The sequence below is a fragment of the Pleurodeles waltl genome, chromosome 7, assembly GCF_031143425.1.
Source record: "Pleurodeles waltl isolate 20211129_DDA chromosome 7, aPleWal1.hap1.20221129, whole genome shotgun sequence".
NCBI classification, from domain to species: Eukaryota; Metazoa; Chordata; class Amphibia; order Caudata; family Salamandridae; genus Pleurodeles; species Pleurodeles waltl.
Genome location: NC_090446.1, coordinates 904,902,631 through 904,926,064, shown reverse-complemented (window position 1 = coordinate 904,926,064; position 23,434 = coordinate 904,902,631). Strand labels below are relative to the sequence as shown.

At 46.0% G+C, this 23,434-nt stretch overlaps 1 protein-coding gene across 5 annotated transcripts in view; it reads right to left on the bottom strand.

Moving 5' to 3' along the window:
* The window catches only part of HMGXB3 (HMG-box containing 3), a 330,748-nt gene that overhangs the window by 169,276 nt on the left and 138,038 nt on the right, over window positions 1-23,434 (bottom strand). For all 5 annotated transcript variants that reach the window (XM_069199526.1, XM_069199525.1, XM_069199522.1 and 2 more), the window contains exons 8-10: window positions 7,131-7,312; window positions 6,354-6,451; window positions 5,690-5,788 (exon numbers count right to left, since the gene is read on the bottom strand). In XM_069199526.1, coding sequence (XP_069055627.1) covers window positions 5,690-5,788; window positions 6,354-6,451; window positions 7,131-7,312 — 379 coding nt within the window. The remainder of the gene's footprint in view (window positions 1-5,689; window positions 5,789-6,353; window positions 6,452-7,130; window positions 7,313-23,434) is intronic.

Sequence of the window (23,434 nt, the reverse complement as noted above, 5' to 3'; positions counted from 1 at the left end):
ATCTATGAATATGATGGCTGTCATGAAAACTCCTTGCTGTAGCAATTGTGTGACCTCCTGTAACGTCACCATATGAAAATGGTCTGATAAGATGTATCTGCTGAGAGGCTTGAAGTCTAAAAACGGCCTTAAAGTCACATCCTTTTTTTGAGGAAGTATAGGGAGTACACTCTATGTCCTCAGTGTTTTCTTAGGACGAGTTCTTTAGCCCCTTTTTGAAGCAGAGCTTGGACTTTCTCTTGTCGGAGTGTAAGGTGTTGTGGTGACGTTTTCTGTTTGTCGTGGTATTATGGGTGGGGGAGTGGTAAGTTCCAGGCATGATCAGTCCTTTATGATGGAAAGAACCATCTGATCAGTTGTAATGTGTGCCCAGTGATTATAATAAAGTTGTAGCTGTTCCCCTACCACTATGTAATGCTGAAGGGGGAGGCTTAGTGGGTAAAAATGTTGATGGGGGTTTATGGTTTTGGAGCCCGTACTTTGGCCTTTACCCTGTTATTTTCACACTGTGACTTATAGTACATCCCTCTGTTGTACTGGGACTGGTAAGAAGTAAGAACTTTGCTGCTTTTGAGTGCTGCCTGTGTCTGTAGAGGTGCCTGGTCTTGAGGCACTTCTATATTGACCTCTCTGAAAGGAGTTCTTATGCTGGAAAGTTTGTAGTGCACCCATGGCTTTGGAGGTGTCTGTGTCTTTATTTTTTCCAACAATCCATCTGCCTGTGGTCCAAGCAAATGTTCGCCATCGAAAGGTAGATTAAGTAGATGTTGCTGGACATCAGGTTTGAAGCCAGAATCTCTAAGCCATGCGTGGTGCCTAATGATAATGCTTGTATCTAGTGTGCATTGTATAGTGGCACTGGGAATAATTTTTTCTTCCTTCACTAGTTGAGCCGCAACACGTTTGCCTGCTGCACTATACTTCTTGTTTTCTTTAACTGTTGGGGGAGCATCCCCCATGCCTTGGTGTAAAGAAATGGCTCCCTGTTGCAGTTACCCCCCACTTTTTGCCTGATACTGATTTGACTGAGAAGTGTGCTGGGACCCTGCTAACCAGGCCCCAGCACCAGTGTTCTTTCACCTAAAATATACCATTGTTTCCACAATTGGCACAACCCTGGCACCCAGGTAAGTCCCTTGTAACTGGTACCCCCTAGTACCAAGGGCCCTGATGCCAGGGAAGGTCTCTAAGGGCTGCAGCATGTCTTATGCCACCCTAGGGACCCCTCACTCAGCACAGACACACTGCTTGCCAGCTTGTGTGTGCTGGTGGGGAGAAAGTGACTAAGTCGACATGGCACTCCCCTCAGGATGCCATGCCAACCTCACACTGCATGTGGCATAGGTAAGTCACCCCTCTAGCAGGCCTTACAGCCCTAAGGCAGGGTGCACTATACCACAGGTGAGGGCATATGTGCATGAGCACTATGCCCCTACAGTGTCTAAGCAAAACCTTAGACATTGTAAGTGCAGGGTAGCCATAAGAGTATATGGTCTGGGAGTCTGTCAAAAACGAACTCCACAGCTCCATAATGGCTACACTGAATACTGGGAAGTTTAGTATCAAACTTCTCAGAATAATAAACCCACACTGATGCCAGTGTTGGATTTATAAAAAAATGCACACAGAATGCATCTTAGAGATGCCCCCTGTATTTTACCCAATTGTTCAGTGCAGGACGGACTGGTCTGTGCCAGCCTGCTGCTGAGAGACGAGTTTCTGACCCCATGTGGTGAGGGCCTTTGTGCTCTCTGAAGACAGAAACAAAAGCCTGCTCTGGGTGGAGGTGCTTCACACCTCCCCCTGCAGGAACTGTAACACCTAGCATTGAGCCTCAAAGGCTAAGGCTTCGTGTTACAATGCCCCAGGGCACTCCAGCTAGTGGAGATGCCCGCCCCCTGGACACAGCCCCCACATTTGGCGGCAAGTCCAGGAGAGATAATGAGAAAAACAAGGAGGAGTCACTGGCCAGTCAGGACAGCCCTAAGGTGTCCTGAGCTGAGGTGACTCTGACTTTTAGAAATCCTCCATCTTGCAGATGGAGGATTCCCCCAAAAGGAATAGGGATGTGCCCCCCTCCCCTCAGGGAGGAGGCACAAAGAGGGTGTAGCCACCCTCAAGGACAGTACCCATTGGCTACTGCCCTCCCAGACCTAAACACACCCCTAAATTCAATATTTAGGGGCTCCCCAGAACATAGGAACTCAGATTCCTGCAACCTAAGAAGAAGAGGACTGCTAAGCTGAAAAACCCTGCAGAGAAGACGGAGACACTAACTGCTTTGGCCCCAGCTCTACCGGCCTGTCTCCCCCTTCTAAAGACACTGCTCCGGCAACGCTTTCCCCAGGGACCAGCGACCTCTGAATCCTCAGAGGACTGCCCTGCTCTAGAAGGACCAAGAAACTCCTGAGGACAGCGGCCCTGTTCACCCAAGACTGCAACTTTGTTTCAAAGGAGCAACTTTAAAACAACTGTGTTTCCCGCCGGAAGCGTGAGACTTGCTACTCTGCACCAGACGCCCCCGGCTCGACTTGTGGAGAAACAACACTTCAGGGAGGACTCCCTGGCGACTGCGAGACCGTGAGTAGCCAGAGTTGCCTCCCCTGAGCCCCCACAGCGACGCCTGCAGAGGGAATCCCGAGGCTCCCCCTGACCGCGACTGCCTGCTTCCCAGATCCCGACGCCTGGTAAAGACTCTGCACCCGCAGCCCCCAGGACCTGAAAGATCGGAACTCCAGTGCAGGAGTGACCCCCAGGAGGCCCTCTCCCTTGCCCAGGTGGTGGCTACCCCGAGGAGCCCCCCCCTTGCCTGCCTGCATCGCTGAAGAGACCCCTTGGTCTCCCATTGAACTCCATTGCAAACCAGACGCGGGTTTGCACACTAGACCCGGCCGCCCCCGTGCTGCTGAGGGTGTACTTTCTGTGCTAACTTTTGTCCCCCCCGGTGCCCTACAAAACCCCCCTGGTCTGCCCTCGGAAGACGTGGGTACTTACCTGCTGGCAGACTGGAACCGGGGCACCCCCTTCTCCATTGAAGCCTAAGCGTTTTGGGCACCACTTTGACCTCTGCACCTGACCGGCCCTGAGCTGCTGGTGTGGTAACTTTGGGGTTTCTCTGAACCCCCAACGGTGGGCTACTTTGGACCCAAACTTGAACCCCGTAGGTGGTTTACTTACCTGCAAAAACTAACAAACTCTTACTCCCCCCAGGAACTGTGAAAATTGCACTGTGTCTAGTTTTAAAATAGCTATATGTGATTTATTTGAAAACTGTGTATGCTATTTTGATTATTCAAAGTTCCTAAAGTACCTACCTGCAATACCTTTCATTTGAAGTATTACATGTAAAACTTGAACCTGTGGTTCCTAAAAATAAACTAAGAAAATATATTTTTCTATACAAAAACCTATTGGCCTGGAATTGTCTCTGAGTGTGTGTTCCTCATTTATTGCTTGTGTGTATACAACAAATGCTTAACACTACTCCTTTGATAAGCCTACTGCTCGACCACACTACCACAAAATAGAGCATTAGTATTATCTCTTTTTGCCACTATCTTACCTCTAAGGGGAACCCTTGGACTCTGTACATACTATTCCTTACTTTGAAATAGTGCATACAGAGCCAACTTCCTACACTTGGGAATTAGTTCTCTTCTTGGCAGTGTAAACTACCAAAGAATCAGGGGGAAACTTGGCCCTTGTACATGAGGTCAGAAGGACAGGGCTTATACCTTTTGTCCACTTTTGGGGTGACTACTCTGGACTGGTTGCTTATACATTTCCTGTGTGTGGTTAAGCATTCCTTTGAGCATGAGCAAATATTGGATGGTTTAGTTGGGGTGTTATGGCTTTCGCCAGTGTGGTCATGTCCCCTTGTGATGTAGATTGATCAGGGTCGGAGTCGTCACAGATACTGGCGAGCACTATGGGAATACCCATAAGCATGTCCTGTGCCTCAGCGTCCTAGAGGTCCTCCTTCTGTTCCATCAGCTGCCCCTGAAGATACTAGGCACATCATAAACCTGCTGAGTCAGCAAGGTAGAGTATGCCCAACAATGTTCTCTCCGCTGATAAAGCATTTTCTTTAATCGAAAGGCCAGGGATGCCTTACACGGCCCTGCAGAGTTTGCAGAGTGCTGATCCTGCTTCGAGTACTTGGCGTGGCACTTGGGGCAGAAGTTGAAAGTCGGATTTTCCATACCTCTGAGCTTGCGGAGTGTAGGAAGGCGGTGGCAGAAAAGAGATTTAAAATCAAACTGGGCCCAGGTTCAAGCAGGAGGTTCGTAGTCCTTGAAGGGGGGGGGGGGGGGAAACAATCTAGCAAAGGAGCCAATGACAATGCGCAATACAGACTAAAGGAGGAGTCACAACACCCTGCGACTCGAAAGGCTTCTTTAAAGAAACACAAGTTGCAAGCATCCAAGCCCAACAATAGATGGCAGGAGTATGCTAATTGTATGTATCTACGGCAAACATATGCTACGAATATTATGCTATGTTGTTATTGTGACGCTAAAGTAAAAAGGTTTTCAAGTACACGTTAATAATTTCACTTTGAAGTATGATGCTGAAGCACTTACTTGATGGATAATTGGCATTGCTCCCATTGGCCCTACATTCTATTGTATTTAACATGTATCCATGTTCTTCATTTGGAACAGCAGGGTAACCCTATAACTTCAGTACAAGTACCCCACAAAATAAATAAATAAAGTCAGAGGTAGAGAGCCTCCACTGGCTAGCTCGCCATGGAGGTGCTTCAGATGCACAACTGGCTGAGGCTTCGCACTCAGAAACATAACAGTTCGCCCAACTCTAACTGAGGCATGGGAACCAAGAAGTGGGCTGACAAAACACCAAGGGCCAGATGCAGAAAACACTTTGCGACTCGCAAACGTCAAAATTTGCCGTTTGCGACTCGCAAATGCGTGTTTACAATGCAGAAATGCATTTTGCGAGTCGGGACCGACTCGCAAAATGCATTTCCGAATCGCAAATAGGAAGGGGTGTTCCCTTCCTATTTGCGATTCGCAGTGGTATGCAATACCATTTGCGACCGCAAATGGTGTCGCAGTTACCATCCACTTGAAGTGGATGGTAACCCACTCGCAAATTGGAAGGGGTCCCCATGGGACCCCTTCCCCTTTGTGAATGGACCACAAATTATTTTTTCAGGGCAGGTAGTGGTCCAAGGGACCACTACCTGCCCTGAAAAAATACAGAAAATAAAGGTTTCGGATTTTTTTTTAAGTGCAGCTCGTTTTCAAGCAGTCACGAACATGGAGGTCTGCTGACTACAGCAGGCCTCCATGTTTGCGAGTGCCCATAGACGCTATGGGGACGCAATTTGCGACCCACCTCATTAATATTAATGAGGTGGGTCTTTGCGACCCCATAGCGACTCGCAAACGGTGTCTGAGACACCGTTCTGCATACCAATTTGCGAGTTGCAAATTGCGAGGCGGAAGGACTCGCAATTTGCAAATCGCAAATTGGATTTTTGTTACATCTGACCCCAAATGATTTTTGGCAATAGCGAATTTACCTCTTACCTCGAATTGAATCCTGCAGTCTTACCTGAAGGATGAACAAAGGGATCCCAACAGAGTAACAGAAACAGATATCAAAACAGTGGATCAAAAACAGGAGAGGCACATTGAGGACAATTAAGAGGAGAAAAGAGTACCAGAGTTATAGCGCCGCTGTACTTGTATGAAGGAAAAACATGTGGCTTCACTTCCAGGACCCTTGGAGGAGGTGTAGAAACTCTGTTCACAGTGACAACCTGAACCCGGCAGAAGAAGAGGAATAAAAAATTATTAGGTTCACATTGCAAATTCAAGGCACCACTGTCCACTAAGGGAGAAAGAGCAGAAGGCATAGGCACCGTACAAGCAAGCAGCTCACACTGAATTGCTGCCACTTAAAAACTTAACATTTTAGAAAGGTTAACTAATTTCTGCTTTTTATCTCTTGAGATGGTGCAAATGTGAACCAAAGGCCTTTTGTCTTTTGCCCCATACATCAGGCCAATCTTACAAGCTAACACAAGTGCAAAGAGGAAGGGGCTTTCATACAGGAAGGTCTCAACATCACTCCTTTGTCTTCAGGGTTATAACTGACAGCTCAGAGAAAAATATTTTAAAATCATAGTCAATAAAACAGACATGGCATCCCTCCGTGACTAGCTGCTTACATGCAAAGGACTAAATTGTCAAGTAACAATAAGCAAGCCCATAAGGTCAGTTCAAATAAAAATAATGTGAGTTTTACATGGATCAGATGGGCCAAGAAGGCAATTATCAAGAACAATATGATGAAGGAAATTGATAATACGCTTAAATACTGACTTTCTTCTCTTCCGGCCTTGGTGGCAGCTGTACCAAATGACCCAGCTGTTTCAGTGTGCTGAGCTTCAGTCCAGTAGCACGGACATGGGAATGCATATCTGTAATATAAAATATAAAACTAGAGAAATTAAGTTATCGGAAGGATGAAATGTCACTTGCCTTTCTCTTCTTGATTAACCACAAACTCCTCAAAAGTCCATAAACAACACTGATGTGACCATCTGCAATAGGAACGGTTCACCTTACTTTCTCTTTGATATCTCCTGTCTCACCCCAAAATCCTAAGGAGCTTTTCAACACTTTTCACACTTAACAAGCCACAAATTAGCAGATATAAATATGGTAAATCTGTGCATTTCTGAAGGAGAGTAACCGAGAATTTGGAAGAAGGTCTTAAACTGTTCTTAATGTTTCAATTCTCTGGCAGAAAACAAATCTTGCCCAACTTTCTTCATAAGGCTTATATGAAACGTGCAATCCAAATGTATTCTTTCTTTCAGAGACGTCAATCAAAATCTATCTGATAAGCAGTGATTAACTTCACAGAAAATAACTATACAGCAGAAAGTGAAATATAGTAGTGTGATCTAAACACAACAGAGAACAGGAAGAACCAGTCAAATTACATTAACCTAGTATGTGACTGAGTCCGACTCTTCAGAGTCATGAATCTGTGCATACAATTACCCAGTTTCACAAAGGGAAGGGTTGCTTCTTTTTTGCTGCTTCTAGCTTCTGATACAAAAAAATAAAGAGTGCGTGAGACTCTAGTCTTACTGTTTTTTAGCACAGCTGGCTTCTGGGTCAGGTTGTCAGAAAGGAGTTCTCGGCTGGAATAGACAGGTGCAGGGAGGATGGCTCTTGTTGGGCGTGTCGCTGCCATTAAAGCAGGACGGGCTCTTGATTTATTCCGGATTTCCAGCCCTTTTGGGGAAGTGGTGGGGGGTGAAGAATGGATTCTGGGTGAAAAAGGGAAGAACACATGAAAATGTTAAATATCCAACTTCAGGACCGGATGGCTAAGAATAATATGCACTAATTTAGGTTTGCAAAATAAAGAGGATTTTTGTTAAATGATCTGTGCTAAAACTGACATGGTCACTTCGAGTGGCTGGCAAATATGAGAACTAAAATACCTTGGAGTTAACAGCATTTGCCACAAGTGCTCCTGGTGTGTGACTGTTACTAATGCTATGATTTCACATATACTTGCCCCCACATATTGTATTTATGTATAACACACAAACATGGGTAATGTGTCTCTCCTTAGCTTTAGAAAAAAATCGAAACACCACATGGCACCTTGCTGGGTCACAGACCTATGACATAGCGTGATGAAGGAGCTGCAAATCTGTGCCCCAGCAAGGATACACACACTGTTTGGACTTCTTCTTAGCTACCTGTCTGTGCCACAGCAAGGAGCCAGAAGCTGTCTGGATTTTGGCTTAGCCTAAGCTAACATCCAAACAGCCTCTGGCTTCTTGTTGGGGCACAGATGTGGGTCCCTCTGCCCCAGAAAAGATCCACACACTGACTGGATTGTTCTACTAGGCGTAAAAAGAGAAATCTAGGAGAGGGAGACGAAGGAGGAGAGGGAAAGAGAGAGAGAAGGAGTGTGGGTGGGAGAGAGAGAGGAAGGGATTGTGAGAGAGAGAGAGAGTGTGTGTGTGTGTGTGTGTGTGTCTGTGTCTCACTCATAACATCACCTGCATATCAATGAGGTGGCCCACAAGTAAGCACCAGGCCCCCCTACATTCTTGAGCTGCGTGTGCCCAGAAACAATGATGCAAAGACAAACTCCCTTCTAGTACCCTCACCACATTTAGCAGATTGTTCCCCCACCAAGGGGACTAAACCATAAAAAAACTAAATACATTTAAAAAAATGTCAGGCAACTCAGTATGGTTTTGGCTCAAATGCTCAAAACTACAAAAATGTCCCAGTTATTGTTAGCAACGCACACAACACATACCATGTTACACAATATATCTGCCTTATTAGCTTTTTTGTTTCTGCATAGTCAGCAATTTGTTGTTTCAAGCAAGGCAAATGGCGCAAGTTACAGCATGTATTATTTTCACTGTTCTCCACAGAAATTACACCGTGCAGTCATTCCCCACTATGCACAGCCATTTACCAAGAGCTAAGGCCATACAGCCAAACCTTCTGCAACAGGCCACCATCCACTGCGCAACACAGCAGTTGTTGGCTATACGACCTGGACAGCAGCCAAGCGTTGCGCCCGATGCACAACAAGTGGGCAACCCCGACTTAGCAAGCCCAAACGCGTGTGAATGGGAGGTTACCATACGGTCTGTGCCAATTCGCTATAAGCAATTAACACCCACTGAGAATGACCTTTGACGTGTGCTGTTGGTCACGACGGAGTCATGTGAGGAGGAGACAAAATTTTATTTTAGTAAAAAAACATGGTTTTAATGAAAATCAGCCCTTTAAGCACAAAAAAGTGCGTTTTTGCTCTTCACAAACTATCAGCCACTCAATCTCAAGTTTCTTTAACAGTGAGACTTTTTTCTGTTTTTTAGGGCATTTTCCATGCCTCCGAGTGTGCCCTTGCACTCCGCACTCCCTGGGACATTAATGGCAGTGGAATTCCCCCCACCGAGTCCCCCACCCCCGAGTGTGCAACTTGCAGTTAAAAAAAAAAAAAAAAAAAAGACACACATATCAAAATGATTGGAAAAGAACATTTCTAAGCCCTTCTCTACCACACCCTTTGAAGCCCACTCAGCAACTTTTTCAACTTTTATACGGAAAGAGAATAAACCCACATTTCACATTTTCTACTCTATCACAAGACTGGCGCTCATTGGTGTTTGCTGTAGGCACAAGCAGTATATCTTATGGGAGTTAAAATGGAAAACAATGCATTTTCTTCACTCTCCAATCTTAGCATTTGTTTTCCCCAGCATGAATCTTTACCAAAGCTGGTAACCAGACCGGCCCAAGCAATTTCCCTTTTTCCACTGAAAGTGCAGTTCAACCATCTAGCCCTTGCAGTCACTACTGTTCTGGCACAAGTGGATCCTGTTTCCACAAGTGGCCACTGCAGGGTAAGTCCTATTTCTGGGATCCTTGGGTTCAGCAAGTGGAGCCTATCGCTGCTGGGCCCAGAGAGAAGCCGGACAGCCTCCCTTACGTTCTGAGCACAAGTAGAGCTCTTCTTCCACAAGTGGGTGCAGCAGACAGTTCTCTTTGCCAGTCCCTTGAGTGCAGCAGGTGTATTCCTTCTTCAGTGCAGACTCTCTTTGCTAGGTTCAGGGATCAGCTCTGCAGTCCTCATTCTGCCTTAATGCCAGTCCAGCAGTCACCTGAGAACTGTGGGTCTAGGGTGCAACTTTTAATGCCATCGTCTCATCTGTGGGAGGGGAGGTCGTACCAGCCAACAGGGCAGTAGTTCCCACAAGGCTACGTCCCCACATTACATCATATCCTGGGGGTTTGGTAACCAAACAACCCCAGGATACTCTCCCTACCTGAAACCAAGATGCTGCAAGTGTTCTTCCCCTGTGAGGTGCCCTGTGCAGACTCCTGTGGTGTGCCCAGCATAATGAGCCAGTCCTACTCAGAAATCAGTTTTGCAACTGGTGTTCCCCCTTTAAAGGAGATGTCAACCTGTATGCCTACACAAAGGATGAGGGCAGGCAAAGGTGAGCTTACAATTTGCTTCACTGAAGCGGTACCCTCTGTGAAACTGGGCCATCTCTCGCCACTGCCTGGTAGCCATCCTGCTGCAGAAGGTCACATCCCTTCCCTTCAGCAATTCTCTTTGTTCCCTGTTCCTGGGAGCACTTCAAACGTCCTGGGTGGGAGCTGAGGAGTGAGGGAGGGGGATGGGGACAGCAGAATATTGTCTCAGGAGACAACTGCTGTAGATAAACAGGAAGAATTATTGAAGGTTTGGGCAACAAAGTGGACCTTTCTAAGGTCACATTTCTGTTACAAGTTACCTTAAGCCTGGACTCGGCAATGAATCAGGTTTAATGTAACAGTCAATTTGATACCTTAGAGTAATATCTTTGGTGATCCTAAATAAAAGTTAGTACTTAGTGTGGTGGCTAGTAAAACTCCATGTTAGTTCATGGGACCACGGGCCTACCTACAGTGGAAACAGCAATTTTGTATTTTCACTGCCAGGGCATGTTGAGCACAAAAAGAACATGTTTTAATATTAAGCACCCAGTCAGGTGGGATACCGAGGCCTTCTCTAGGAGTGGCTTATTAATATTAAAAAGGAAGGATGTGACCTGGAAAAAGGTTTTAATGTTTTTTTTGTTTTTTTCCCCATGTCTAGTTGACAGGTTTAAAGCTGCCCAACTAGGCTGCAGAGGCAGGTGTACAGTCATATTTTCACCTTGTCACTATAGTGGTGGCGCAATTAAGTGCTGCAGTCCACTACTAGCTTAGCTCACTAGCTCTGGGTAGGTCGTGTACCCTATACTAGTGATATATATGTAGGTTAAATGAGCCAATAAGGTATTAGCCATTGTACTCTGTCACTGCACAGGCACTTGGGGTCAGAGCACAGGCACTCAGGCCTGGACAGCAGGGCACAGAGCACTACAGAGCCGAAATACCAGCAGGATCAGTCCAAAAACCTGGGAAGGAGTGGGTAATCATACAGGAAGAGGTCCCAAGTACTGGCCCCCCAACCCAGCTACCTCTTATCTTATCACTCACTAATAGTATACTTGCCTTTGACCCTGACCACTCTGCTACCTTTTGTTTAGGTTTGCACTGTACAAATAGTGCAGACATGTTCAAATATCCAGCACACACCAAAGCAAAAAGGGTGTTCCTCCCATACAGATCGCAACACAAAAGGATGATGGACGGAGTGCTGAAACTTTTCAAACACTCACCCCGCTGCAGATCTGGGTTTAATTAATTGTTCTTATGCTCACCATGCCACCCCAGTTTGGACCCAGCCATATGCAAATCAGTGTTGACACTGTCCTACATGGGATGAGTCCAGCCCGAACTGCCAGGCCAGGTCCTTCGTGGACCAGAAACAAGCATCCTGGGGCCTGTTTCGGTGCATCACCCTTCATCAGCCAGGCTAGTTTGAATCCAATGGCACAGTGAGCACGGGACCCATGTCTGGACATACGCCTCCCACTTAGGGTGACTTTAGCAACACAAAAGGATGATGGACGGAGTGCTGAAACTTTTCAAACACTCACCCCCAGTCACAGATCAGATCAGATCAGCATACTACTCACAGCTTTGAGCAGTCTTGCCGGCACTTTTCAGAGGTTGCTGTGCAGGTCTTTTATTTCTGCCACCACTCAGTCCATAATGGTCGAAATAAAAATCATGCATCACCACACCTTTAAGAGTGTCCATGCCTCTGTTCAATGATGCAAGGAGTGTGCTAGCACATATATTCATACAATAGGTTGTTCAGTTGTAGAATGGGCCTTCTAGCCATCCACAAGATCTTTGTGCTAGTGAGAACATTTTCTTGCAACCTAGCAGGCGGATAACGTCTAGGAGGTACTTTATCTGCAGCAGATAAACCATTTTAAAAAAGGGATAGCTTTGCTGTAAGTGATAATGGCAAGGATCTCCAAAAGCTGATGTCACAATCTATCTTCTCCAACAGTCTGTTGAATTTTGCGCTCAAACTGCTCATCGACGTGGCATCAAAAACTCCCAAATATAACAAAACAAAGCCACTCACAATGCTATCATATTGAGGATCACAGAGTGAGGAACCCTGGCTCCTTTGAGAGGAAAAGGAGGTTTTCTTTTTTTAGGCTTAACTGTCTAGAGATCGGCAAGAAGCATGGTTGGTGCGCCACAGGTGTCCCAAACATGAAAAGGATGTCAGCGACATTTGCTCCAAGCTATGCTCAAAAGATACTGTTTATGGTCTCCATATGTCATATGCGATAACAAAAGGTCTGACTGCTAGGATGAAAGAAGACAGCCTTGCCCCGTCCCTCCCTCCAGGATGAAGGGTTGTGGCACAATCTAGGTGGTCACTATCCTCGATTACCAATCTTCTCTATAGTGATGCAGCTAGGACTATTCCATGTTGCTTTCTTAATATCAACCAAAAAATGGGGTGAGCCATTTCCTATCCTCGGAACTATATTTCTAAGATGTATGAGGTGTTACAAATGATCAGTAAATTATCTTTTGGTTTGTAATCCATCTTATCAGGGTGAATTGTGTGTCAAATTTAAAGCTGGATTCTGGCAGATATAGTATCTGTGAGAACCAGCAGGTCTACGTTGAGCAAGGGTATGAGACAGTAGCTCCAACAATCAAAGGCATTAGATAAATGACAGCCTGGCACATAGAGTCAGGAAGTAACCCATAGTTCAGGAAGGAATTATGCTGCTTTCTGAACCAAGGTAAGAGTGTGTCTCAAAATTGTAAACAGAATTCTGATACAAACCCATTGAAGTCTGGTGCCTCTCTTCAGGGTTTAAATTGAATTTGTAGCTTTCGGTGCTAATGGTCCCACAATAGATTCAACTTGTTCCAGCCAGAGTGTGGACAAATCAACATGGTTTAAGGATACCTTAAAATCCGAATGGCAACTAAACCCTTGAGCACAATAACGGCGGAGAAAAAAGGCAAGGAACTTCTCAGAAATGTGGTTAGGTTCTGTTGTGCAAACAAAAAGAGGGAGAAGGAGGCTGTGGGTCTGGGTCTGTTCTCCTTATAGCCTATATAACATTACAAAAGAGGCCCAAATAAAAGAAGTATCACAGGATGGATAGGAAAAAGGATTTTTATGTGAGAAAAACCCTCACCCACCAAGGTTACTCCTTAGTGGCATGCTTCATCATTGGGATTCTTCCCAGTCCGCTACAGAGCGGGCGTGCTACGAACTACAGGATATGTTGAAGCACTGATGTAGTCTTGTCAATGTGAATCACAAGAGGGATAGGAGTGGTGGAGTATTGGGTGAGTTAAAAAATACCTGTCTCCTAGTAATTTTAATGATTTAATAGATCTCTTGGAGGCAGGGATGTAATGTGCCTGACTTCCTAGACTACATGTTTCGGAGCCTTACCCCTAGGCTCCTCTTCAGGACCAAGGTGGACTCCTGGGTGTCACTCCTTGTTTGACTATCTCTAATGAAAGCATAAATAATACATGCTCTGTGATATGGTGCAATTCAGCTTACTAATCTGGTGTCATAAGATGATACCTATTGTTTATGGTGTCCGTCATTGATACCTGTGGAAACACAAGAGAGGCATAGTTATCATAGCCCCCATTGTAATGGGCCGCTGTATATGTTGTTTGTGGGTGTGGTGCCACCTATTTGCAAACGGCACCCCAATCGTGGGAAACGGCACTCGTGAATATCAGGACTGAGAGACTAAAGTACTCTCACAATCAACAGTACAAGACGTAATAAACATGTAAACATGTGAAACACACCGAACAGCACAAATGTGGTGCATGCGTAACCCACTCGGTGTATTTGGATTCTCATATCATAGCTCCTCCGGGGTGTGCTTGTAGCCACACTAAAGATTTGGCAAAGTTTTAGAATCAATTCATCTTACCGTATCTGTAGCGTCATGTAAACAATGTTCAAAAGGCACTTACTTCCTCGAAGCGACACATCCGCTCTGTAGCTAAAGGTATCCTCCCTGGGGTCTGAAACTTGAATGCTCACATGGGAGCCGAGTTTAAATGTGTAGCAGCTCTTGCATCTCGGCATGCTAAAGCGTGCAACACTAGACTGCTAACTTCCCTAAGATGGCGGCCTCCCGTGGAACGAAGTGGGGTCCGCGAGGACCCTAAAAGTAGGTATCCCTTGTGGGTGCCTGTAATTGCACAGAGATCTTTGGGGCGTCATGGGCTTACAGAGGCAGAACTGGGGGTTCCCATATCGTTTTGATAATTATTTGGGAGTTTCTTTCTTGTGTTTAATGAAGGGTTATTCGTTCCCTTCTTACTGTGATGGTGAAGTATATGTGAGTAGCTAATACTTATTGTTAAGGGTTTGCGCTTTTTGACACCATGGTATATAAAGGAATGAGATGGACATGGGACCTTCTGCGCTGCCTAGGTGTACCATTCATTTCAGGAGATGTATATCAGACTAATGATTAATTTGATGTTAATACTTTGTCAGCTGGCTCTAAGGTATGTTCTCAGTGAGGCCAAATTGGAGTGTGCGCAATTTCATAAACCCATCGCTGTTCCCTATGCCTAGGGAATTGGAAAATATAATCACGTTTCTTGGAATGCAACATCCTACAGGTGTCCAGTTGGATTCCCTAAGTAGCCGTCTCAGTACTCAGGTGGCCTGAGTAGATTTGGTGTTAGGGACACCTGAGCGATGCCCTACTTGGTCTCCAGCTTTGGAATTAAGCGTTTCTGATTCACTGAATTGCTTGGTGATTGCTATATGTCAGACTTCTTGCTCTGAACATCACACTTGATGAGGGTGATGTCTGCCACCACTTTCTGCAATCAGATGAATGAATGAATGAATTGAACCTCTAAAGCAAAACTGTAAACTAAAAGGGCATTGTGGAGCTATGCATAAGAAAAACTCTGACCATTGCAATTATTCCAGTAGCAAAATCCAGTATTTCAACTTATTCTTGAAGAACATAGGGCAGGCTATATTCCTGAAATGGGGTGATAAGAATTCCAGTGTTTAGCTGTCAGGAGGGAGACAAATTTCTGCCAATGTCCCAACATTTGAACTGGGGGATCACCTCCTGGTTGGTAATAGCTGAATGAAGAGAGCATATAGGGGAGAAGGGGTGAAACAACTGCCTAAGATAGACCAGTCCAAAATTATTCAGAGCAAACTGTACAAATCAAGGAACTTTAGAGATGGATTGTTTACAAGTGGGCAGCCAATGAAGATGAGATGATACTGACAAACCGGGCAGCACTTTCAGGATGAGGCAAGGTGCCGCATTTTCAACGTGAGGGGTGATAGGGTCTAGTAGAGAACCAAATTTAACAGATAAGCAATGTGCAAATGTCCCTGCTAGTTAAAGTTGAGAACCTGAGAGAGAAGGTGCGCTAGGGGAGGCAGAAGAAATGAAAAAGTTGAGTCACCAACAGGCCAATCACCTTTCCTATATGAAGTACATTTGACAAAATCCATTTCCCTCTCCCTACAATCTGTGGTTCAGATAGCAATACATGTAGCTCTTCTTCCCATATTCCTTGTAAATGCCTACATTCATCAAGCATATGATACATAGAAATACTGTATGCTACAGGTGCATAGTAAAGGAAAAGAAATCCGATGTAGTACTACCTTCCCCAGTTTCTATCTTGAACTACTTGTTTTCCATTTTTCAGATATAAAAAATGGACAATATTCTGGTTTTGCCTCTACTTCACCTGGGAAGCAGCTTAAGTATATTGGCCCTCATTAGGACCGTGGCGGTCGGTGCTATAGTAGCGGTAGTACCGCCATATTATGACATTGGCGGTTTGGCAAAAGTCAAACCGACAATGTAACACACCGACCGCTACGGCGTTAACGACCACCGGGCTGGAGACTGCAGTCTCCAGCCCAGCAGCCGTCACTAGGCCGCCCACATAATATGACCCCGCCCCCGCCATGGTTTCCATGGCTTTTTTACCGCCACGAAAACCATGGTGGTAGGCACTATCAATGCCAGGGAATTCCTTCCCTGGCACTGATAGGGGTCTCCCCCCCTCCCCAGAGTCCTACCCCACCCCCTCTTACATCCCCCCCAACATAAATACACATACACACACACACATACACACAACCACATTCACCCACGCATGCATACATCCATGCACACACATATCCAAACACACTGACATACATACAAGCACACACGCATTTACACATCACAACATACACGCACACTCATATTCATTCATGCACACCCGCATTACACACGCCCCATACCCGCATGCACGCACACAGACACTAACACACACCCCCACACACACACAACATCCCCCTCCCCTGTCGGAGAACCTGACTTACCTGCTTGCAGGGGGTCCTCTGGCAGGAGACGGAACACAGCGCTACTGCCAGCAACAGCATCCGCCAGCGGAACACCGGCAGGCTGTATCATGTGCATGATATGGTCGGCGGCGTTCTACTGCCATGGCGCTGCTGCTGGCACCAGCGCCATCTTACCGCCGTCCACCGCCATGACCGTAGCCAGAATTCCGCCAGCCTTCTGGCGGAAGTCCGGCTACGGTCATAATTTGGCGGACTGTAGGTAGCCACGGTGATGGTCTTTTGGAGGCCGTTGATGTGGCGGTAGGCGGGATTTACCGCCAGGGTCTTAATGACCCCCATTGTTCTGATGTTCAACAACAATGAGAAGTGTTCTCTTGTTCTTATCCTATTATGTGGTCCTCTCAAAATATGTTTTGACTCATCATTAATATTGGATAACCCACTTATGCTGCTGTCTCTATACACCAAGAAAAAATGTTACCCTGTAAGCATCTGTTCGTGGCATGGAGTGTTGTAAATTCACAAGCTCTGCATACTCCTACAATCTAGAATTGGGTTCAGACATTTGCAAGTTCTTCTTCGAAGGAAGCCGTTCAACTCACTAGATGCTGTGATTCATCTATTAGTTGGTAATGTACATGGCCACCAACTCCATTTTAGACTGCTTTTCATACAGTGTGTGAGAGTATTATGGAGTGCTGAGTAAAGAAAGCATGGTGAACATGTGCATTGGGTGAGGGAAGTTAAATGGAAAATAGGACAAAATCTGTGTTCACAGCCACATGCTTCAGGGGAGGAGTATGGACACGCTGGAGTCTATAGCTGGTAGTTATGAACAACTGCTTATAGCGAGAGTAACATTTTCAGTTTGTAGCATGTGTTACTGTAGATAAACATGACCTGCATAGACTGTAAAGCAGTACCCCACTACAAGACGTGGCTAGTGTGTGAATGATGCAGATGTCTGGAATAGAGTCCAAAGGACCATTTAGACAACCAGCACAAGTGGCCTGGTTAGAACGTTCACACAATAATTATTAAAAAATGTGCCTCGTTCTGTATGGTCTCCACCCCCCCCCCCCCCAACTCTATAAATTCTGAACTGATGCCATTGGTCTTTTTCAAGTCTTTAGTGCACTGGGCCCTGCCTTCCAGGCACCAGTGAATGTGCTCTGACCCTCCAAGTTGTGTACAATTGGTTAATACCGATTGGCTTACTTTATTTACCAGTAAGTCCCTAGTATATGGTACAGGGCTAGTAGGTGAGCTGTCACTAGTCAGCTGCAGTACTTATTTGTGCTAGGATGGAATTACAGTGGTAATCCAGACACACAGTCTTCAGGTCACTACTAGACTGGGAAGAAGACGGAAAAAAAGACTGCCCTGCTGCTCCCTGGACCCAGCAAAGAGAGGCTGCATTAAAGACTGGACTGCAACTGTTCCACTGACGGGACCCACAAAAAAAACTCTGCCTGCTGTGCCCACTCGGGAAAAAAATAAAAACACCTTGTGCCAGGACCAAAGAAGTGTCTCCATGGGTTAGTTGGCTAGCCTCCTGTTAGGCTGCAGGACCACAAAAAGGTTAAAGAAACTTGCATCTCTCAAGAGCCTAGCTGCCCAGGAATGCCTACCTGCAGCTGGACACCAAAGTGTCTGCTGGGTGAGTCCTGACCTTCTAGAGGTCTCCCCAGGTATGTGGGACCTGTGGCCAAAGACAAAATGGACCTTAGTCCAAGAAAGAAAAGTTTTGCTTTCCTGCAAGCAACTGCTGAGATGCTGTAACCAGGAGGCCAGTTGACCAGTGTGAGTGGGCTTGCACTGGATTCCACAGATGCACTGTGGGAGATCGAGTCCTGAGGGCAGAGGTGACCCCTCACACTCACCAAGATGACCCCAGAAACACCCAACACATCTCTCCAGTATTCTGTATACCCAGTAAGAGGACCACTTCTTTGCTGTACTACAGTAAAGGAGAAAAGTGCAGCGAGGACCCTGAGACTACTGGACCCAACAGGTATCTGTCTCCTACGTGGTCCCTGCGACTGGCATCCCACTTGTTTTGGCCAATCCAAGAAAATACTTGTAGTTGTAATGGCCTATTGACTCATATCTCGCTAAGCCGATTACCGTTATTTATTGTACTTAAAAGAATTTACTTGGCTTTGAAAATCATATCTGCGGTGACCTTCAACGGATCTTTGTCTTTTGAGCGTCTATTTAAAATATACCCTATTTTTCGACATTGGTGTTGGATTTTTATTGTGTTGTGTATCTTACACAGTGACTGTTTTGGTAAGTCTAAATGTTTTAAACTTGTTTCTTTGATTAAGCCCGACTGCACTGTGCCAAATCGATCCAGGCCAGAACTAGCGGTATTATTAAAGACTTTTAACCAGAGCTGATAAAGACATTATTGCATGTGAAGTGTCACAACCACACCACATAGTAATCTTCTTTCCCACTTTAATATTTAGAAAAGGTGCTTGTGTGGCTGATCAAGTAGCTGCCTTATTGAGGTGGTGCTATCTTGGAGCCGTGCTGGGCTCTGGTTTCATTGGAGTAAATCAATGGTGTTCCCCCCTCACCCCTGCTCCTAAACAAATACAAATGGAATATCCACTATTGTGGACTGAGGACTCTGTTCGCTATCTAGGTATATTAATTCACACAAACCCCAAAATATTATTACAGGATAAATATGGGAAAGCAATACAAAGCCTCACTGAAGTCTTAGAGCATTGGATTAAGTTGCCTCTTTCTCTCGCAAGGCGAGTAGCTATCATGAAGATGGTGGTGCTACCCCGATTTTTATTTCAGAACATCCCAATAATTCTCACCCGGACACTATTTGACAGTCTATGAAGTCGTATGTGTTGGCTGGCGTGGGTGGGTGGACAACCCACAGTGGGACTCTCCTGTGTGATATGGGGGGGGGCTTTAATACCCGTGACCTGGAGCTATACTATCTGGTGGCAGTGTCTCAGTTTGCACACTATCGGGTGCACGGCCCATGGGAGCTTCCGCATGTTAGGCTAGAGGGCAGGATGGCTGAGCCATACCAACTGCCGAGACTCCTCTTTGAGCGACCAGTCCGAAATTAAGGAATAAAGCGACACTGTACGTATGGAATAGGCTTCGGGAGAGACAGGCGGGTTCCCTACTTTATTCCCCAGCTGTGCCCTTGGCCTGGCGTGCATGGCTCACGTTGTCGAAGGAGCAGGGCGCCATATTGGTGCTGAGAGAACTGAGAATTCATGCGTTAGGGCACTTGTTTGTAGATGAACGTATGTGTAGTTGGGAGGACATACAGGCACAGGAGTTGCGCGTTACTCCGCAGATGTGATTTTACTACCACAGGGTACGAGCTGGGATGAGCGCTCTTTTGGGTGAAGACTTGTTAGACTAGAGCCTCCTGCTGTTCCCGGCTTGACTTCACTTCTGCAAACAACTACACCTTGTCATCTTATTTCACAACATTATGGGTACGAGCAGGGGGTGACACGTGCTAGACTGGCGTGGCAGAGCAATCAGTGGGTGTTACTAGATGATAGGAAATTTACGTATTGCTGCTCAGTGACTAGGACGATTTTGCTAAACAGCAGGCACAGGTTAATCCATTTTAAATATATCAACCAGGTATATTACACCCCAGCCCGTTTATACAGGGTTGGACGTAGAGAGAGAGCGTGGCATGCCTTAGCAGTTCTGAGGAGGGGGAGGACTTCATGCATTTTGCCTGGACTGTCCTGGTATACAAATCCTTTGGCAAATAATATTCAAAGAACTAAGCATTATCGTTGGTGAAACATTGGTATTTGATCCACAGGTGGCCGCTGCTAGGCTATGATAGAGATATACTAGCAATAGTGCGTAGACTGGCTGTCATAGGACTCCTGCTGGTGAAGCGAAGTGTAGCAACGCAATAGGGTAGGGGACCCCTGCCTATGCTTAAAGACTGGGTGAGGAATATGACATGCTGCAACATACAATCTGACACTTTTGGTGAATTCCTCCCTAGCGGCAGTCGCCCTGTGATATCTGTAGCCCATTCTAGTTTTATCTTCTGCAAGGTGTGGGTAGAGGGGTGGAGTATGCAGGAGGGCGGTGCGGATGCTTTGGGGTCTGTGGAGGCGGCGGAGGGATGCGATTCTGGGTAACACTGATAGAGACCAACCCCTCAGGGATTGATGGTTTCTAGTCAAACTAAGATTATCTGTACTACTGTAGCAGATTGTCTATCCATCTTAACATAGCTTTAATTGTGACGTGCACGCTGAAATAAGGCAATACTGTAAGTGAAAGGTTGATGTGCACTGCTTATTGTGACATGCTGGCTGTTGCTATAAGTTGTATTTGTTTTGCTGAAAATCAAATAAATAGATACTTTAAAAAAAAATGTAGCCGCCTTACAAATGTCAGCATATGGAATATTTCCTAGAAAGGCCACGGTTGTTGCCTTTTTACATGTAAAGTACGCCCTGGGGTGAAAGGAGGCACTCTTTTTACTTTAAGATAGCAGCTTTGGATAAGTCTGAATATCCATTTGGCAATGCTCTGCCTAGGAGAGATTGACCTTGTGTGGGTTTGCAAAGGTTATGACCAATTGGGTAGATTCGCAGAAAACCTTGGTCCTTTCAATGTAGTACATGTAAGCACATTTGACAGTTAGGATGTGAAGGGCTCTCTCTACCATGGAGTTCAGCTGAGGGAAAACATAAGGGAGCTCTATAGTTTAATTGAGGTGGAAATGGGAAACCATTATGGGCAGGAATGTCATGTTAGTTTAAAGCACTACCCCGTCTTTATGAACGTGAAAAAAGGTGCTTGTATTGTGAGGGCTTGGAACTCATGAATACATCTAACAGAACTTATGGCCCCAAGAAAAGCTATCTTCCAGGAAAGGTACTAAAGAGGGCGAGAGTGGATGGGCTCAAAGGAGGTCCCATGAGGCTAGCGAGGACTATATTAAGGTTCCATACTGGTGCAGAGGGAATTCCGAGAGGAACAGCTCTTTTGAGGCCATCCATAAAGGCTATATTGACAGGTATGAGGAAAAGGGAGGCTTGCTCCCTGTTTTGCATATAACTGACAATGTCTGCAAGTGAAGCCATACAGAGCTGTAGTGGAGACCTGACTTATGTATATGAAGCAGATAGCTGATTATGTGCTGGACTGTAGGATTTAAGGGATCCAGATATTTGGGGATGCAGTAGTAGACAAATTTCTTCTATTTTGCTGCATAGCAGGAACAAGTGGTGGGCCTGCGTGTTTCACATTGAACATTCTTGTGGAATTCACGAGTAGCAAAACTCTAGGGCCTCAAGTGCTGGATCGTTAGATCAAGCTTTTTGGGACCTGGGTGTCTGATTAGTCCGTGACTCCTGGTGAGAAGTTCCAGCTGTTGCAGAGCTTCTCATGAGGGCGTATTACCATCTCGATCAGTGCGGAGTACCAGGGCTGTCTGGCGCAGATGAAGGGTACTAAACTGACAGTCTGATAGATTTGCTGCATATTCTGAACCACAACAGAAGGAGTAGGAGTGGTGGAAAGCATAAGCAAAGTTCAGCACCAGCGAATGGTCCATTGACTGCGAGGGTAGGTACCTGGAGGTGAAGTCTGGGTAATAAACATTTTTGGAGGTGGGGAATAGGTCTATGTGTGGTCTGCACCACTGTTGTAAGTAGGGCAGCAGTACCTGCAGGTGGCGTTCCCACTGGATTTGTTGATACATCCTGCTGAGCAGATAAGCCACATTTTTATCCACCCCAGGAAGCTGCTCCGCTAGAAGTGAATGCAGTCAAGTTCCCACTGCCACTTGTTTTGTACTACTAAAGAGAGATGGATCAAGTCAGCGTCCCAGTTTCTATAGGTACAGCATGGCTGTCATATTTCTTATTCGGATTAGAACCACCTTGCCCTGGATGAAGGGAAGGAAGACTCCGAGAGCGAGGTGTACGGCTAGGAGCTTGAGCTGGTTGATATGACGTCTCTGGTGAAGAGCGACCCACCCATCTTGTATGGTCATGTGTTCCATTTGCATGCCGCCCCCTCATCTTCAAAGGTGAAATGAACTTGCGTAAGAGCCTTGATGATGCTGTTCTACCACTACAGAGACAATGGGTGCCCACCTACACTAGATCTTCCCATTGACCCTCGGGCTGTGACCACTGGGCTGAGGCACTGTAGTAACGTGTGCAGGTGAAGCTGGGCGTATGGTAGTATGGTGATACACTAAGCCATCATGCCCAGTACCCGAATAAAGGTTCTGACAGAGTTGACGATTTCACTTAAAAAAAAAAAGAGGTATGGTTTTTTGAAAAACTAGCACCCCCTGTGGGCTTGGGTAAGCCTTGCCTATGACAGTTTAGCAGGCCCCCTAGAAAGGGCTGGATTTGAAGCGGTCGTAGGTGGGATTTGGTGGCATTTATCGAGAACCCAAAGGCTGTGCAGGAAGAAGAGGTAATCTTGATGTGCCTGCTAAGCACTGTTGCTAGCTGTTACTTGATCAGTCAATTGTCAAGGTGGGAAAAACGTGGATACCCCCTTTCTCAGATGGGCAGCTACTACTACCTGGCGTTTAAAAAAAAAACATTTGGGGCTGTCGTGACGCCGAAGGGGAGTACATTAAATTGATAGAGCTAACTACTTACCATAAGGTAGAGATAGTGCCAATAGGCGGGATGGATGGGAATGTGAAAATAGGTGTCTTTTGAGGCATGGCGCGGTCATATGGTCACCATGTTCCAGAAATGGGATGACATCTTGGAGAGTGACCATACAGAAATGTTCAGGATTTAGCGACTCAGGGGTCTGAAGTTTAAGATTAGTCTCAAAAAGTCATCCTTCTAGGGGAAGAGGAAGTAAAGAATAGATCTCCTTGCTGCACTTGTGAGGGAGAGCTAGCTCTTTGGTTCCCTTTTGGAGGAGCGCTTGTACATCTTCCTGCAGGAGAATGAAATGGTCGCTGCTGACTGAATGGGTGCGAGGTGGTATGCTGAGAGGGTGTGTGAGGAGTTCAAGGATGTAACCAAGGCACGGCACCGCTAATATGCATTGTCAGATGTGGTTTCCTGTCAGTGAGGGAGGAAATCCTGAAGTCTCCCCCAACAGG